This window comes from Cajanus cajan, chromosome 11 (assembly GCF_000230855.2).
Source record: "Cajanus cajan strain Asha chromosome 11, NIPB_CcT2T_4, whole genome shotgun sequence".
Lineage (NCBI taxonomy): Eukaryota > Viridiplantae > Streptophyta > Magnoliopsida > Fabales > Fabaceae > Cajanus > Cajanus cajan.
Genome location: NC_138527.1, coordinates 5994140 through 6013701, shown reverse-complemented (window position 1 = coordinate 6013701; position 19562 = coordinate 5994140). Strand labels below are relative to the sequence as shown.

The 19562-nt window shown below is 32.4% G+C and overlaps 2 protein-coding genes and 1 pseudogene across 2 annotated transcripts; 2 read left to right on the top strand and 1 right to left on the bottom strand.

Annotated features, from left to right (window-relative positions):
- Positions 1–1009: 1009 nt before the first annotated feature.
- On the top strand, positions 1010–9620 carry LOC109812971 (putative RNA-dependent RNA polymerase 1). Its single transcript, XM_020377059.3, has 4 exons — positions 1010–3888; positions 5413–7280; positions 7756–7906; positions 8748–9620. The coding sequence occupies exons 1-4, from the start codon at positions 3661–3663 to the stop codon at positions 9618–9620; spliced, it is 3120 nt and encodes a 1039-aa protein (XP_020232648.2). The 5' UTR covers positions 1010–3660.
- A 1231-nt stretch (positions 9621–10851) lies between these two features.
- On the top strand, positions 10852–13998 carry LOC109812983 (transcription factor bHLH121). The gene is made up of 5 exons (XM_020377072.3): positions 10852–11001; positions 11084–11202; positions 12134–12261; positions 12471–12941; positions 13470–13998. The coding sequence occupies exons 1-5, from the start codon at positions 10952–10954 to the stop codon at positions 13617–13619; spliced, it is 918 nt and encodes a 305-aa protein (XP_020232661.1). The 5' UTR covers positions 10852–10951; the 3' UTR covers positions 13620–13998.
- A 2054-nt stretch (positions 13999–16052) lies between these two features.
- Positions 16053–16751, bottom strand: LOC145953312 (secreted RxLR effector protein 161 pseudogene; annotated as a pseudogene).
- Between the last annotated feature and the right edge of the window lie 2811 nt (positions 16752–19562).

The following is a 19562-nucleotide window of genomic DNA, read 5'->3' as shown; positions in this document are numbered from 1 at the left end:
GTTATAAAAAAATTACTACTTGAAAGTTGAAATTTCAAGAATTTTCTTTGTTATATATTTGAGGAACAAATTCAACTAAATAGCGAAAAATAAAAGTAACTCAATTAAAGAGAATGAAGAGAAAAATATAACAAGTCAATGACACTGACATTTATGTACTGGAGTTTCACCAAATAGGGGAATGAAATGGAACAATAGTACAATATTATATATGAGCAGTAATGCAATATTATTAATAGAAAAAAAAATGGAGAAAGACAAGAGCATGAAAAAAAAAGATGAAAAACTCACTTGAAAATTCTTGAAGTACTTGAAAAGTCATTTCAAACAATCCTCCAAATTTTGATGGGTTTGAATGAGATTGTTTTATGAATTTGGTATTTATAGATATTATTAAAAAGTTCTTCAAAATCCGTCTAATACAATAATTTTTTAAAATCCTTATATTTTTTTAATACCAATGGATTGTTTTTAAGTTGTAAAAAGTTTCAAATGAATACTAATAGATTCTTTAAAAAATCTTGAAAATCTAGATTAAATATCACTACATTATTTTTTAAGTGACATAAAATCTTTGATTAAATACTAACATACTTGTTTATTTAAAAAAAGTCTTTTAAAATTTTATAAAATTTGAAATAAATACACCCCTTAAATTAATTAAACCATCCGAAGATGAGTACTCTTATATTCTAACTTCCTCTTGGCCTCCATAGCACATTCAAGAAAACAATAGGTTCTTTGCCTCAAAGGAATGGAGGTGTATTATTTTTATTGTAATAAGATTGTTAGAAAAAATGTGAAAGTAGTAGGGGAAACCGAAAGAATCATTTATCCTTTATAATTGAATAATCATACGTATCAATCTGTTCAACTAATAGGTAGGGACATTACATTGGACTGAATCATACTTTTCCTTTTCCTATGTTGGGGAATGTAATGTAAAGAAAAGTATGAGCTTCCGCGTTTCTATACTTGCCCTCCTATTTGGGAAAAGGCAAAGCACATATACCTCCGTACACTAAAATATGGATTGAAAATAAAAAGTTATAAAATAAAAAAAGTACATATACGTACACTAAAATATTGGTTGAAAATTAAGTTATAAAAAAAATTAGTGGAAGAGAGAAAATAGGTTATTCACTAATAATATAAAATAATTTTATACGGTATATATTTACATGTTGAAATATAAATAAAATCTCACATCGATAAAATAAAAAGAGAAATAAGAATTTTTAAAACATACATATATTTCAATGTTTGAAAAATATTTTGTATAATATCTAAAAGTAAAACTATGAAGACTTGCAGAGTTATGTGTAAAATAATTTTATAAAAATAACAATTCATCGATTTGAGAAAAAATAGTAAATTATTGTTCTTGCCATGAATCCAATAATAATAATAATCATAATAATAATAATAATAATAATAATAATAATAATAATAATAATAATAATACTGATGAATAAATGATTATCTAATAAATTTAATAAAAAGACATAAATATAAATAAAAAAATTCCATAATAGAAAAGGGATGCTACCATTTCTTTTTATTCTGAAAAGAAAAATGTTGTATACTCTAGCCTAACAATCATATAAAGTGTAAAGCAGGACACTCTTTTCCTCTTGTTCCATTATGCATGTCCTGGTTTTCTCAAACTGCATTTGGCTAGTGTAACTAGAGAGGTTTCCTTTGAGCATTCTTTCTCCTTACATGTTGGTAAATTATCAATTTGATTCATCATTTGAAGCAATGAAAATGCATGTTTTCAGTTGTAAGTGCTGCTGATGCTGCCTCTTGCTATACATTGGTAATTTGGTTCACTTTTGTGTAAGACACTCTACAAATTGCATATAAAGTTAGTGCTCTAACATGGATAGAATCTCTTATTGTTTTCAAGATTACAAGTGTTTGATTTAAAAGTTTGAACATCTATTGGATAATTTGATTGTTGTAATGTGTTATTCAAAATCATGTATAACTGTTTGATAATGAAATTTATATCTTCCTTTCTCTACATGTTAAGATTCAAATACAAGCAGCAAACGTTGTCACTTGTCAGTATAAAATCTTTCACCACAGTACATTTCGCAGTTGCCAGACTTACTAAAGGTGAAAACTTATTTGGGTATATAGCATAACTATGTTCCATCTATACAAGATGTTAAAATTGACAATGGAATTGAAATCAAGACCTACAATAGATGTAATTTGTCTCTATTTTATTATTTCTTAATTTTCCAATTCAGGAATACGTCATTTTCAAATTGATAATAGGATTGAAATTATGACCCGAGAATGGATTTTATATTTTGGCAATTGTTTGTTTTATCCTCAAGATAAGAAATATCACAACTCCCCCACCCCCAGCTAAAAGCTAGTTCTTGTCTTCTTAATGATAATGATATAATTTGTCTCTATTTTAGTATTTGAACTATTCTGTCTCTTCCCCACCAAGCAAAGAATTCTTGTCAGAGTAAATGTTATTATCTTCTTGAAACTAACATGTTAACTAAAATATAATAGTTAATTAGTAATTACATGAAAATGCTCTGCATTATTAATGATCTAATTGCAAGCTAAAGGCCTTCCTGAATTGCAAATTTTATCAGTTTACTGTTCATTTTAATCTCTATAGGGAATATTTTCAAATAAATTGTTCTTAACAGTTTTATTGAATTGTCAAACAAGGTATTACTTATCATTGTCAGTAGCGTGAAATAAACTGCATATTTGATATTTGAGACAACCATAGCCTAAAAGGAAAGAAAATATGAATACACACATTAAAAAAAAAAAAAATAGAGTAACATTAGTTAAACAAACAGATTTCCACCATGCTCTTTCTTTGTTGTGACTAACAAAATTAGTCTAATTTCTTTGAAGAACCTGGTCTCTCAGACCATCAATTGTATTATTAACCATACTTTTGGAATCACATTCTAACCAAATTGAAGTTGTTTTCTTAGTTGCTCCTCCTCAACTTCTATATATAGTTGTTTATTAGTATTTTTACCTTGATACATGGATTCTGCACAGGGTTATTGATATACATTACTTGAGACAAGTTAAAAGCTCACACTGTTTATATCCATTTTCCATGAATTAAATAAATGTATCCTAGCAAAAAAAAAAAATCCTTTAGTTTTCTTTCTTTCTTTTTCCAAGCAAGAAGTGTCTATATGTTATATTTGCAAAACTATGAAATATCACAAAGGAAATGTGATCTATCTCTCTAATTGTTCTACAAGGTAACATTCACATTGAACATAAAAATGCAAATCATATTTTTCTAAGTTAAGGAATTGTACGCTTATTTGTCCTTCAGATATAAATTTCAGGTAAACTAATCAATTGAACACTATGGGAAAGACAATCCAAATGCATGGATTTCCATCTAATGTGTTAGCTGAAGAGGTGAAGAAATTTTTGGAGCAACATACAGGCCCCCAAACTGTTCATGCTGTAGAGGTTGGGCAGAATAAAGAAGCAGATACTACAACACATGTTAATGTTCAATTCACAGACAGAAAAAGTGTTGAAACAATCTTGCTCTTAGTTACTCAGCACCTATCTTACAATGAATATGCTCTAAATGCTACATAAATAAAAGATGTCATTGTGCCAAAGTCAAGGATCTTTCCTCACTGCATGGATGATATAGTAGTGCACTTTGGATGTCAAACATCCAAGGACAAACTAAGTGTACTCTGGGAACATCCAAATGCTTCAGTTAAATTCGGGTCCAGATTGAGAAAAATGTATATATTTTTTCATTACTTGTCAACGGATTATAAGCTGCAGATTTCTTCTGAGAGTATATCACGTATTGAGCTGCATCGTTCTGATGATTTAACCAAAAAGCTTCTCATTTTTCAGGTTAGTTTTCTTACATAGGTACTATCAGATCCCTTAATTAATTATTTTATAATAATAGGTATCCAAATCCTTATGAACAGATCTAAGAAACAAGGACATGTACACATCCAAAATTCATAGTTTTATATATTCTTTTAAATAATCATATCAACTACGGTTGGCAAAAGTATCCATATCACCTAGTTTCAGATTTAACTTAAGTAGTTTGAATGTACTCACAGATGTGTTCATGTGTGAGTTTGAATATACTCCAAGATTTTCCTAATTTATATCCATCTCAGTTATATCAATATAGCATTTGTTGGTGTCTCAAAACATATATTCTAAGAGTATTTCCCTATTTGGATAAGCTTTTCCAAAAAAAATGAACTTCTCTTAAAAGTTAAAATTAACTTATGCATAAGTTAAAATCAACTTTTTGAAGAAGTTAAAAACCATTTAACTTCTGCCAAAATTGAATTTAACTTGTACATTTGTTAATTTTACCTTATGAAAAAACTTATTTCATTTTATTTTTCCTATTTTTTATTCTATAAGTGTTTATGGTGAAATTTATCCAAACAAACTAAAATTGTTTTGCAATCAGTTTTCCTTTTATGAATTTTATCTTGACATAATTTTCATGTTAATCTCTTTTATGGAGTACTGAGTTGTGAAGATTTCAGATGAAGAAAATATAAAATAAAATCAGTAGTCCTAGTTGAATTTTATTTTTTCAAGAACTATATAAACCATTTTGGTAAAATTCTTAAAGCTTAAAAAGCTACTTTTTTTGGGAAAAATACTCCCCTAGATTTATGTATCAATCTATAAAACTATTTAGACCATCGATCTTTTTAATCATATTATACCCACAATTTATTTAGATTGTTTAAACCATGGAAAAAGGTTTTGTGGATAAAAAGATTACATAGGGTGAACATGAATCTGGGTAAATTTAATTTTCATGAGGGAAAGGTTTAGTTTTTCCAATTTACAGAGTGACAATGCATGAAGGTTCTTACTTTTACCATCCCTTCCTATAAGCCTTTTACATACAATTTTTGTTTCTTTTTTCCCAATTTTCTACTTGTTTCAGGTAGGTGTGTGTGTGTGGTTTTTTTTTTTTTTTTTTTTCCATTTCCCGGTTTTAATTTTGACAACATTCAATAAGACTAGCTTAAAGAAAAAGATTAACAAGGGCAAAATGTTTAAAATAGATATCTTCATGTATTTTTCTCTCTCATGTATATATTCCTCACTTTATATTGATTTTATTTGAGGAAATAGTGATCACTATGTCACAAACAAATAGTGCTACAAAGTGTCCATACAATTGTAGAAAATGTTGTCTGTTAGAACTCTTCTGCACAGTATAATGCCACAACTACAAATCACATTACCTATTTTACTTTAACATGAACCTTGTTCTGGTAGCTGAAACTTGACCATCTTAGTTTATAAGAAAACTGAATATTTTGGTCTACTTTATAGCAGCAGATAAGAACTCTATCTTATTCTTGCACTTTCTCTCCTAATTGTCAGTTACGTGGTGCTCCTCTGATCTACGAGAAAGATGTTTCCAAAAGCAAATATTTTAAGGAGGCTCATGACAACCATTGGTTTAGAGGAGTAGATTTCACCCCATCATGTAGCATTGGACAATCTTCTGCTTTATGTTTTGAGCTTCCTCAAAGTGTTGAGGTCCCAAAATTCCATCAGCACTTTCGTAATTATAAGGAAGTTAATGATGGCATCTTTACTCTTGAGAGACACCTTGGTTTCTGTTCTAACTTGAATTTTGTCCCCATAGTGATCCCTCCAAATGACTTCAACTTGCCATACAAAATTGTGTTCAAAATCAACTCATTGATTCAGCATGGATGCCTTCCTGTGCTTGCAATTGACATCAATCTTTTTCATCTGGTTGATCCTAGAAGAGTACAGCTTGAATACATAGAAAGTGCCCTGCATAAATTAGATCAAATGAAAGAATGCTGCTATGAACCTGCACAATGGTTGGAGAAACAATACAAGAAATACTCAACAAATAGTCAACTTCCAGTATCTAGTGCTATTTCTTTAGATGATGGGTTGGTCTATGTGCATAGAATACAAGTGACACCATCCAAAATATATTTCTGTGGTCCTGAAGTGAACCTTTCCAATCGTGTCTTGCGCAACTATCCTGAAGACACTGATAACTTCCTTCGTGTTTCTTTTGTTGATGAGGACATGGATAGACTTCATTCAGCAGATTTGGTGCCACGTTCATGTTCTATAGATGTGGACAGAGAAACAAAGATTCATGAGAGGGTACTGTCAACACTGAAAAATGGCATATCAATTGGTGATAAAAAGTTTGAGTTTCTTGCCTTCTCACCAAGTCAATTACGGGATAACTCTGTGTGGATGTTTGCATCAAGAACTGGACTTACAGCATCTGATATAAGAAAGTGGATGGGAGAGTTTCATGAAATTAGAAATGTGGCAAAATATGCAGCTAGGCTTGGTCAATCATTCAGTTCTTCCAGGGAAACAGTGAGTGTTGGAAAACATGAAATTGAAATTATTCCTGATATAGAACTAAGAAGAGGTGAAATCAAGTTTTGTTTCTCTGATGGAATTGGGAAGATATCTTCTGAATTGGCTCAAAAAGTGGCTAAGAAATGTGGTTGTAAGGATAACATTCCATCTGCATTTCAAATCAGATATGGGGGGTACAAAGGTGTTGTTGCTATTGATCCAACTTCTTCAACTAAATTGTCCTTAAGAAAGAGCATGTGCAAGTACAAGTCAGAAAACACAAAATTAGATGTTTTGGCATGGAGTAAATACAGACCTTGTTACCTTAATCGTCAAATAATTACCCTCTTGTCCACACTTGGGGTCAACGATCAAGTCTTCAGAAAGAAACAACGAGAGATCCTTAATCAGCTTAAAATGATATCCAGAAAGCCGTTGAAGGTGCTGGACTTGATGTCCACAGGAGAGATTAGAAACATTTTAAGGGAAATGCTTATCTGTGGCTTTCGTCCAACTAAGGAACCATTTCTTTCCATGATGTTGCAAACGTTATATGCATCAAAACTACAGGAATTGCAGCTCAAAACAAGGATACTTGTTAAGAAAGGAAGAGCAATGCTAGGATGCTTAGATGAAACTAGGACATTAAAATATGGAGAGGTTTTTGTGCAGATATCTCACCAAAGAAATAAGCAATTTCATGCTATGTCCTCTCTTTCTTCTAACAGATATGGATCAAACAAAAGCAAACATATTGTTAAGGGAAAGGTAGTTGTAGCCAAAAATCCTTGTCTGCACCCAGGAGATGTGCGAGTTTTAAGAGCAGTGGATGTACCTTCCCTGCATCATATGGTGGACTGTGTTGTTTTTCCACAGAAGGGGAGAAGGTAAGACTTCCATTTTGCTATTTCCTATTCCCAGCACAGCACAGCACACACATGAAGACATTGATTCAAGTGCACACGCCTTTCGGAATAACCTTCCACACATAACCTATTCATTCAACCATCTATTTTAAAGGCAGCATAACTTGATGTACCTAAATTTCAATTGAGAAAATTACTAGTTGTTACGAAGATATCATAGTATAGCATTATCAGATAAATCATATTGTATACATAAAATTAACTTATCATAGTATTTTGGTGACTACGTGGAAAGGAATTTTTAGAATGAAAGGAATCAATAACATTCTGTTGGATTTCATTTTCATTCTTGTTTGAAGATTCCTAGAATAGTTTGCCTAATTATTATCTACCAAGTCTTTCTTTCATACACTAGTACTACCGCGGCAAATTGATGGAAGAGATAACACTTCTTATGTGTAAGCTGTTTTCTGATTTCATTTGATTTTTCATGTAGACCTCATCCTAATGAATGTTCAGGAAGTGACTTGGATGGAGATATTTACTTTGTCAGTTGGGACCCTGATCTTATTCCTCCTCGTCAGGAAAATCCCATGGATCATGCACCATCTAAAGTTGTGATTGTGGATCATGATGTTACATTACAGGTATTAATTTAAAAATAGAAGTGTAATAGTAAAATGATAGAAGGAAGGGGATCAAAAAGACATCAAAGATAAAATTTTACCTCTAAAAGAGAAAATCAAAGATTGTTTATCTGATGACTACAACCCTAGTTAGGATAATTCATGCTGTATTTTAGCAGTTGGAGATTATCCTAACAATGCTATAAGAAAGGAAAATATGTAGGAATAGACCAATTTGGTGGGAAGGAGCTATACCTTCTTATCAAATTAAAAAAATTATGTGTAGAAATAGAGAAAGATTTAGTATAAAACACTTCTTTATTGTGAGCTTAGATTAAGATGCCTGTTTTCTTTAATGAATGCCGCTTAGCGCAAAGCAATGTTATCAAAGTAGTGGCATGGCCACTACAAAAATAAAAGGAAAAATAACCAAAGTTAAAATATGTATAGGCGTTGCTTCGTTTTTTCCACAAACATGATGAAATGTTTGAGAATTGTTCTTATTTTGTTTATGCTTATAATCTAAATCATCCTATAGTCACTAGTTATAGACAAAGACTTAGTTCTTGACTTCTATTTGTATAAAAACTAAACACAATCTGAGAGCTCTCTCTTATAGGGTTGACCCAATAATGACAGAGACTTAAAACAAAATTTGAGAGACTTATATACTTCAAATAAAAGAGTTATATGTCAAGTCTTTTTTACTAATATATATGGCCGTTTTTGCTTTACAAAACCTATTAGGTAATAGCAAAAGCAAATAACTTTTAGTTGATAGGCCTAAAACCTTAGTTTTAGTAGCCTTACCCTTGAGCCGCCCTGCTCTCTCATGTTCTAATCTGTTGACACCTGGCTACAGGAAGTTGAGGAGTATTTTGCTCACTACATAGTTAAAGACAGGTTAGGAATTGTTGCAAGTGCACACACTGTCTTTGCTGACAAAGATCCTGAGAGGGCAATGAGCCCTGCATGTATTGAGCTTGCAAAGCTACACTCAATTGCAGTTGATTTTGCAAAATCTGGTGTGCCAGCAGAAATACCGCAGCATCTACGCGTGGAAGAGTATCCAGATTTCATGGAAAAGCCAGACAAACCAAGTTACCAATCAAACAGCATAATAGGAAAGCTCTATCGCGAGGTGAAGAATGTTGCACAACACAGGAGTCTCTCTAAGCCCTTCACTAGAAAAGTGGCAAGGCAATCATATGACCATGACATGGAGATTGATGGCTTTGAGAAGTATGCAGCTATTGCTAGTGAATACAAGAACATGTATGATTTCAAGTTGGGGAACCTTATGGATTACTATGGCATAGAGACAGAAGCAGAAATAGTCAGTGGCAATATCTTGAAAATGTCAAAAGCCTTCAATGATAGAAAGGATTTGGAAGGAATTAACCATGCTATGATATCACTTAGAAAGGAAGCTAGAAGCTGGTTCAATGTGATGATAGAAAAGTCAAATTCTCAAGGGGATGATGCCAATGCAATAGCATCAGCTTGGTACCATGTTACATATCATCCTAGTTACTGGGGATGCTATAATCAAGGGTTAAACAGGGAACATTTCATCAGTTTCCCATGGTGTGTATATGACACTCTCATCCAGATAAAGAAGGACAAAGTCACTCGAAGAACTTTTACCATGAAGATTTGGACAATACTGAAACTGTTACCCATATCACTGTTTTGCTTCTTATTGTGGCTAATAGTACAATATCTAACCGGTTGAACATGTAGCTAAAAATTTCTTATTTACTTGATATATATGATTTCATATGGACTAATACATATCTATTATCTATTATCTATGATCTTCCTTTTTCTTACGCTTTTTGCCAAATTTACCTTATGCAGATGATTAAATAAATAAGCATAGTTTAAGCCAGATAAGTGAGTAAGGGAATGGAATGAACAAGCACCTAGGAGTGTCATTTCCAACTATTTAGATATGAACATTAGCTACTTTGATTGCTTCTTACGGAAGATTTCATTAATGCAAAGGAATACCGGTATAGCAAAGCTGCTTTTTCAATTCTTTTATGTTGGAAATATTCTAAATATCTTTAAGAAAATAAATTAGTTTTTTAATAAGAATATTTTATTTATATTTTAAATATTTAGATTTAATCTGTTTTGATTATTTTAATAATTATTTTTTTATTTTTAGAATACGATAATATTAATATTTGATTTTGTATAACAAATTTTCTCAATAAATAGAGATCTCATAAATAAAATTAAATTATATTCCTCTGGTAAAAAATAACTTTTATAAAATATCTCTTTAGATAAATATCATAAAATAACTCAATCATTTTAATTAAACCAATCTAAAGAATATTCAAGTCTGTTTGAGTAAATTTTTCTAAAAATATTTCTAGGTGATTAAAATAAAAAAGAAAAATAAAATACATTTCTCTATAATTTATTTTCTCTAAAATTAAATGATTTAATTAACTTTCTTAATTATCATTTGAATTGATTTAATATTTGAATCTAGATGAATTATATTCTAAAATAAAAATATATATATATATAACATTTAAATTTCTCGAGACAGGTGAGTGTAAAATATCTTAATTATATAATTAATTGTAACAAAAAAATTAAAAAATATAATAAAGTATAATATAATTATAATATTTGCATATCTTAGATAATAATAATAATGATAATGTAAAAGATATTTCAAGAATAGTTAATTTTAATGAAAACTAATGAAATTTAATAGGTTTAAAAATGGAATAGTGTGGTACCCTCAAATTTATTAAGAAATAAATTTATTATGAGACTAATAAAATTTAATTTTCATAATTTTACATACAACATATAATATACCTCTTAATAGAAGAAGGGAAGCATAGCAAATAGCAAATAGCAAATAGCAAATAGCAAGAATACAAATGATGGTGAGGTGTTGACACGTGTAAGGCACTCGTGCAAATGGAAAACGAAAGGATTAAGAATGAGAAAAGACGAAAAGAGATACATAGTGGCTCGTGGAGGACACACTATGTATCTCTTTCTCAGTTTCTCAAGTCTTTGGATTAGAGTGCCAAAATGGATCACCGCAGCTCCAAACCCTCTTCAAATTCAAACCAAGTTCTCAGGTTTTGCATGTCAATTCGCTCTTACTCTTACTTGTTAACAACTAACTTGCAACTGTTACTAAATGAGAAAGCGTGGTTATAGGGAGAGAGAAGGCGGAAAGGAGGATCCCAGTGCAGCACGAAAGGTTCTCAAGGCAGACCGCGAGAAACTCAGAAGGGATCGACTCAATGAGCACTTCCAAGACTTGGCAAACACGTTAGGTTCAACACTGCAACATCTCTCTCTCCTCATTTTTTCTTTTTCTTTGCAAATATTTTATAACTAAATCCATCTATCATTTGTATCTGATTCTTTTTTTTTTTTAAGATTTTTTTTGTATGATACGCTACTTGTTTTATTGGCCCTTCCTTGTATTCCATGAAGTTTAGTTTAAGTCTACATTTTTATAAGTGTGTAAAATAACACAACTTACATTTCCATAGTTAAGTTTTCATTCCCTTTTGCTTTGTTTTTGGGGAAATTGGCTTTCTATATAGCTAAACAAATAATTTATCTGTTTTTTTTTTGTTAGAATCGTTCCCCCTATGTGACATTTGTGTCCCAACTCCCAAATAAGGGAATAATAGATTCCCACCCTTCATTTTATTTCAAATTTGTGCCTTCAAATTCACCATTTAAATAAGACTTTAGAAGTAAATGAGAACAATTTTGGGAAATTCATTAGTTTGACTGAGCTTTTCTCAGTGTGAAGGAGAGTGCTCCTTGTGTAATTCTTTTCCTATTCTTTCTAGTTTTTGAATAAAGTGATCTATTCCAATTACTTCGTTCCAGTCTTTCTTGTTTCTGTTTTGCCCAAGGGTTCCTGACACAATTCTCCATTAGTCATCATTTTTCCCCTCACTGACAATGATGTAACATACCTGCATATGATTGATTTTGTGCTGATTGCTGAAACAAGAACCTTCTTTGAATCTTTGATCTTGTGCTGTACCTTGCAATTTTTCTGGTTGGCATAAGGGAATATCTTATTATGTTAATTTGTGTTTGAGGCCTCTTAAGATAGCTTTTGTATACAAAAAGTTCTTTATCTTGAACTTTTATCTAGTCTTTGTCCTTTTCAACATATATTGCCAATTTGATGTAGCAGTTATGGTTTGGCTGAGATATCAATGCTTGTTGAACTCGATACAGATCCTGATAGACCAAAGAATGACAAGGCAACTATCCTCACCGAGACCATCCAAATGCTAAAGGACTTAACCGCCGAAGTTAATAAGCTTAAAACAGGGCATAAAGCACTTTCTGAAGAATCACGTGAAGTAAGGTTCCTAAAGTTTGTTTGAATACAGGATAGAAATGTTTATAAGAGTTTCTTTATTTAAAAGAGTTCTTTATTTTCAGTAAAAAAACTCAAAAGTTTTTTTCTAAGTTTGTATCCAAATAGATTTTTGTTTGCCTAAATTTTGATCATGAGATATTACATAGCCAGTCTGCTGCTCATTTCTTCCGTCAATTTTGTAATTTGCAGCTAATGCAAGAAAAGAATGAACTCAGAGAAGAGATGACATCTATAAAATCTGATATAGACAATCTTAATGCCCAGTACCAGCAGAGGGTGAGAATCATGTTCCCATGGGCTGCAATTGACCATTCTGTTGTCATTAGTCAACCTTACTCGTATCCAGTTCCTATTCCTATCCCTCCTGCTCCAATTTCCATCCACCCTTCTCTTCAACCTTTTCCTTTCTTTGGAAATCAAAACCCTGGTCCCATGGCTAATCCTTGTCCAATGTATGTCCCATATTCAACTCCAACTAATCCACCAGTTGAGCTGCCATCAGCTCTGTGTGCTTCCACGTCCCACGTGTCAAACCATAAAGAATCCCGAAGCAAGTCACCAGCTCATGGAAGGCCCGGTGATGCTGAAAGGTGTAGTGAGTCCCATGATGTGGCCACAGAGCTTGAACTTAAGATGCCTGGATCATCATCAACACAACAGGTAGGTTATAAAAAATTTTAAGAGTTGAATATGTTTTTATAAATATAAAAATATGTTTGCCTTTAGCCCCTATAGAAAATTCATCTCAATTTCATTCCTTGTTTTTTAAAATGTGTAAGGTGTACTAAGGGGTGGCCTAAAGTTAAGGTTGCTTTAGCTTAGGCTTTAGGCCCATCAACAAAAAATTACTTACTATTAGTTTCTTTAAAGTAAAAAAGTCACGCATAACAAAAAGGTTTCATATGTTGGCAAAAAAAACCTAATATATATCGTTCTCATTTAGGTCTCATTTATCGTTAATCTGGCCTAGGTGTGTTGGTTGTCCTTATCCTTTACAAAAATATATAGTTTCCTTTTGGTCCTTTTTTATTGAAATAGGGATCGTATATCATACATTTTCAATTTTTCATAAATGAAGGACTGAAAAGAGATGATTTTGTTGGGGACTGAACACATATATAACCCAGATTTAGAAACTCAAACTTGTCTCAATGCTGAAACTAACAACATCAATTTCAATTCCTGTAGGATTGCATTTCTGGAGGAAGGAAGGGCAAGCATTCAGTTATGAAAAACAGAACAATCCTAGGTGGGAGTGCTTCAAGTCAGTATTCTTCGTCTCAAGGACTTCAGGATAGCTCCAACAGCGTGGGTGACATCCCAAAGACTGATAATTGATATTGCATATGGCTTCTTGTACCATTTGACCACGTCATATATATATATATATATATATATATATATAACACTTTCCAGTTATACTTGTTCCTTGGTCTGAGCATAATTTGGCAATAGATTCTATCATTTCTGAAACAAAATGATGACCTATGGAACGGTTCTTACCCTGACAAGAGAAAAATCTGAAAGATGTTTAGTATAGATGTATATTCCTAAGTTAATTATCACAGCATCGGAATCCCTATATGTAGGTTACAAACTACTCACAATAAACTCATCTTGGAGCAATTTGAGTGCTTGAGAAATGAAAACCTCCCAGAGAATGTAAATATAGATTAACATGCTAGTAATATAGATTATCGGTATACTTGATGCAAAAGTGGGTGAATTGTTCTATTTGAGATTTTGTTGCCTATTTTTATGATCTTCTGGTACTTGGACCCAAGTCATTTTGTTTAATAACTGAGGGCACCAAAATATGAAAATATGACTTAGATTCAAGAGTTTATATTCCTTTTTTCTTGTCTCGGTTTCTTCAATTCTTCCACACGTGGTATGAAACGACTTTATTCATTAGGGAACGAAATAATAGTTGGCGGATTCTTTGGTAAAATCAAATCAACCTTTCTTCTAATTCAATCGTAGTGTATAATTTTTTCTCTGCACATGAGACATATTATTAATTTGCTAGTCCATTTCAATTTGAAGTTGGGCTTCAGATATATGGGTTCAAATTTGGAAGAAAATGACATCTCAACCAAACCTTTGGGTTCAGATTTAATAATATTGTGTTATTTTTGTAGAAAACTGTACACGAAAAATATATAGCCAACAATCAGAGAGACACAAACTAAAAATACAGCAACTGCGTTAAAAAAAAATAATAAAAAAATTCAACACTCTCCTTGAAGTTGGTACATGTTGATAGAATAATTTAAATTTCAAAATAGTTAAAAGTGAGTGAAATTTTAAGATAAGCTATTTTAGGAATTTATAATCTTTAAAATATTATTTAGATTTATATGTTATATTAAATTGTTTTAATTACTTTTAAGAATTTATTTCCCTTTCTGAAATTAAGATGATGATAGTATTTGAATTTTATATTATAGTTTATTTCTATATGTAGAACTAAAATGAATCTTAAAAATAAGATAAAGAGTACGAGTGAGTTTATCGGTTAAGGTCGCAAATTAGTCTTCTAAGCCTGCGAATAACAGTTGCATTTTATTTTTTAAAAATTCATATGGCTATATTTTTGCCTGTTCTGTAAAGTTCGCTGGCTAAATTTGCAAACCCCATGGGACTTGTCCGTTTCACATGGATTTGTTTGATATATTTGGAGTTAAAACATATTTGTTTAATGTATTATAACAGTATTTTATTTTTGTTTTTAAGATATTAAGATTTTCATATTTATTTGGACTTTTAAATTTTTAAAACATTAAAACTTTGATGCTTAGTTGGTATATCTTGACTTTTAAATTTTTAAGAGATTAAAATTTTGGTATTTTTGTTAAAATGTGCAAATTTAACAGTCTCAACCAATCTCTGTTGATCCTTATATGTTCTTACTGTTAGAACCAAATTTAACCTTTTGATGAAAACCATCATCTATATAAAAATAAATTCTATCATGTTAATCACTAGAAACAATAAGCGGAAGCATACCTGAATTCATGATGATAAGAGAGCGGTGTGGTTTGGCCTTCCAGATCAACACGTACTCTCTTGAGAAAACCCTTTAATTATCTCTCTGTCTCTCTCTGATAATGGGATGTCAGAAAAGAAAAGAACGTCGTGTGATCTGGGGACCTAACCTATTTGTAGACAGTCATAAGGTCTTTTGATATTTCTATTTTAACCCATCACAAAATAGAATTACCCTTTAGTTACCACACATTAAAGGTCCCATAACCTTTCAGATACATAACTGCCAAAATAATTTATACGTCATTAGATCACTTTAATTTGGCATTATGTGTCTTTAATATATAATTATTCACATATAAGGTCAACGTTGGATTAAGGATCCAACAATCTCCCACTTGGACTATATGTGTAACCTTATAATTATATAATTATAAAATGCATCTTTTACCAATTCGGTTCATCAATCATACCAACATAGGATCAAAGTAGTCTTTGTTACATTTAATTTGTCGTAACTAAACCCATCAATGGTCACATATATTGATACAAATGAATAACATGAATCATGATATGGATGTGTAGCATGGAATTTTCATGTAATGTGATCTTAACATGCCTAATTCCAATAGGTCCTCCTTAAACCTTAGTGAGATCAAACCATGACAAAATCAAAGTTTCAATATACCAAAACTTTATTTCTGCAGAAAATATACTTGAACCATACATATATTGAAAAATATGTCTATGTCATAGAAGCATTCATAAAATTACAAACTCCCACTAAAACTGAATATCACTTAAAGACATAACACCCATATGAGCAGTGTGCTCAAGAAACATTTTGGGTGGTAATCCTTTAGTAAGCGGATCCGCAACCATGGAGTTTGTGCCAATATGTTCTATAGACAATTGTTTACTTTGAACTCTTTCTTTAACAACTAGGAACTTGATGTCTATGTGTTTAGACTTTGTTGAGCTTTTGTTGTTGTTGGAAAATAAAACTGCTGATTTATTATCACAAAATAACTTGAGTGGTCTTTCTATGCCATCTACTATACGCAAGCCTGTGACAAAGTTTCGCAGCCAAATTCCATGATTAGATGCCTCATAACACGCTATGAATTCAGCTGCCATAGTAGAAGAGGCTATAAGAGATTGTTTAGCACTCTTCCATGAAATAGCACCTCCAGCTAGCATGTATATATAGCCTGATGTAGATTTCATACTGTCTTGGCATCCAGCAAAATCGGAGTCAGTATACCCAATGATCTCAAGCTGATCCAACCTCCGATATATGAGCATATAATCTTTTGTTCTCTTTAAGTACCGCATGACTCGCTTAACTGCTTTCCAATGATCTAATCCAGGATTACTCAAATATCTGCCTAACATCCCTGTAACGTACGCAATATCTGGACGCGTACAGACTTGAGCATACATAAGACTTCTTACTGCTGATGCATAAGGAATCTTTTGCATCTCCTTTTCTTCAAAGTCATTCTTAGGGCACTAAGCGAGACTAAACTTGTCTCCCTTAGCCACAGGGGTATTACCTGGTTTGCAATCTTGCATGCCATATCTCTTGAGAACCTTTTTGATATAACCTTTTTGAGACAACCCAAGAGTACCTCGAGAACGATCTCGATGTATCTGTATGCCCAATACAAAAGATGCATTACCAAGATCTTTCATCTCAAAGTTCTTAGATAGAAATTTCTTGGTTTCATGCAATAAATTTATATCGTTGCTGGCAAGCAAAATATCATCAACATATAAAACCAGAAAAAATATACTTGCTCCCACAAAACTTATGGTATATACAATCATCAACTAAATTCACTTCAAAACCACACGAGGTGATCACATGATGAAACTTGAAATACCATTGTCGAGATGCTTGCTTAAGCCCATAGATGGATTTCTTAAGTTTGCAAACCAAATTCTTTGAATCTTTCAAAATAAAGTTTTCTGGTTGCATCATATAAATTGTCTCATCAATGTTACCATTGAGAAACGCTGTCTTTACATCCATCTGATGTAACTCAAGATCGAAATGCGCCACTAATGCCATTATAGTCCTAAAAGAGTCTTTAGAAGAAACCGGAGAAAAAGTTTCTTTATAGTCAATACCTTCTTTTTGAGTAAATCCCTTTGCGACAAGACGAGCCTTGAACCTCTCCACATCACCTTTCGAATCCCTCTTGGTCTTAAATATCCATTTGCAACCAATGGGTTTCGCACCTTCTGGTAATGGAACAAGATCCCAAACGTCATTGTCCTTCATGGACTTAATCTCTTCATTCATGGCATCAATCCACTTTTGAGAATTAGAACTTTCCATGGCTTGATGAAAGTTAATTGGATCATCTTCCATCAATCCAATTCCAACCTCATGTTCTTGGAGAAACACAATATAGTCATCTGGTATTGCACTTCTTCTTTCTCTAGTGGATTTCCTTAATGGCATAGGTTCTTGAGGAGGAAGAGTTTGTTCTTCTGGAACAACTTCTTGCATAGGAGATTTGACATTGTCTTGATTTGTTGTGTCTTGAACAAAGTCAAGAAGAGGATCCTGAACAATGTCAATAACACCTGTGGGAATATCAACATATTCCTCTTCAAATACAAAGTCCTTAATTATATCTCCCCTTGCAAAATCTACATCCTCAAAGAACTGAGCATTTCCTGTTTCGAAAATCGACTTAGTTGTGGGATCATAAAATTTATACCCCCTTGATCTTTCAGGGTATCCAACAAAATAACAACTTATAGTTCTTGAGTCCAGTTTCTTTTCATTTGGCCTATAAGGCCTTGCTTCAGCTGGACAACCCCAAACATGTAAGTGTTTTAAACTAGGCTTTTTGCCTGTCCAAAGTTCATAAGGGGTTTTTCCAGTTGCTTTTGTTGGAACTCTATTAAGGATATATGCTGCAGTTTTAAGGGCTTCTCCCCAGAGTGACTTTGGTAAAGTAGAATGACTAATCATACTCCTTACCATATCTTTAAGCGTTCTATTTCGTCTTTCAGCAACACCATTCATAGTGGGCGAACCCGGCATAGTGTACTGTGGGACGATACCACATTCCTCTAGGAATTTAGCAAATGGTCCTGGACGTTGCTCACCTGAACCATCATATCTACCATAGTATTCACCACCACGGTCAGATCTGACGCTTTTAATTCTTTTGTTGAGTTGGTTCTCAACTTCAGCCTTATAATTTTTGAACACGTCCAATGACTTTGCCTTTTCATGAATGAGATAAATGTAGCCATATCTTGAAAAATCGTCTATGAACGTTATAAAATATTGTTGACCATTCCATGCTACCGTAGGAAATGGTCCACAAATATCTGTATTATAAGTTCTAAGACATCCAAAGTCCTATTGGCCTCAAATCTCCTTTTGTTGATTTGTTTCCCCTTTATACAATTGATACAAATATCAAAATCTGTAAAATCTAAAGGGTTTAGAATTTCGTTTGACACAAGTCTTTCTATTCTTCGTTTAGAGATGTGACCTAATCGTCTGTGCCATAACGCAGCTGAATTCTCATTAGTTAATTTTCTCTTTATGCCTCGAGTACTTAATTGTAAAGATTCATTAAATGAAGCAATCGTATCAATGAAATAAAGATTATCGTAACCTGATAAAAAACCAGAACCAACCAATTTTGAATCATGAAACAAACTAAATTTTCCACTCCCAAATGAACAAGAATAACCAAATTTGTCCAAAACAGAAATAGAAATTAAATTTCATCTAAAAGACGGTACAATAAACGTTTCATCAAGATCCAAATAAAAACCAGTTTTTAACAATAATCTAAATTTTCCAATTGCTTCAACTTGAACCGTCTTGCCATCACCCACATAGATGTATCTTTCACCATCATTTGGTTTTCGGTAACTCAGGCAACCCCGAATAGACACACTGATGTGAGTTGTTGCACCAGAATCTATCCACCATGTGTGTCTAGGTACAGAAGTTAAATTAACCTCAGAACAAACCAAGTTGAGAAGCATACCTTTCTTAGCACGCCATGCGTGATAATTAGTGCAATGCTTCTTCACATGCCCTACAACCCCACAAAAGAAACAAACACTTCCTTCAGATTCATTTGATTTCTTTTGTTGTTTCCTTTGAGGTGTTGTAACTGCAACTTCCTTATCCTTTTTCCTTTTCAATCCCTTGCCCTTATATTTTGAGGTAGAGGCAATATGAGCACTTTCTGTCTTATCTTGCTTTAATCTTTCTTCTTCCTGAACACAATGTGAGATGAGCTCATTTAG

Excerpts from the sequence above, each read along its gene's own strand:
- LOC109812971 (XM_020377059.3), top strand. The coding sequence starts at position 3,661 with ATGGATGATATAGTAGTGCACTTTGGATGTCAAACATCCAAGGACAAA. Across the intron at positions 7,281-7,755 it reads TTTCCACAGAAGGGGAGAAG|ACCTCATCCTAATGAATGTT; the intron begins GTAAGACTTCCA and ends TTTTTCATGTAG. Across the intron at positions 7,907-8,747 it reads ATCATGATGTTACATTACAG|GAAGTTGAGGAGTATTTTGC; the intron begins GTATTAATTTAA and ends ACCTGGCTACAG.
- LOC109812983 (XM_020377072.3), top strand. The coding sequence starts at position 10,952 with ATGGATCACCGCAGCTCCAAACCCTCTTCAAATTCAAACCAAGTTCTC. Across the intron at positions 11,203-12,133 it reads AGACTTGGCAAACACGTTAG|ATCCTGATAGACCAAAGAAT; the intron begins GTTCAACACTGC and ends AACTCGATACAG. Across the intron at positions 12,262-12,470 it reads TTTCTGAAGAATCACGTGAA|CTAATGCAAGAAAAGAATGA; the intron begins GTAAGGTTCCTA and ends TGTAATTTGCAG.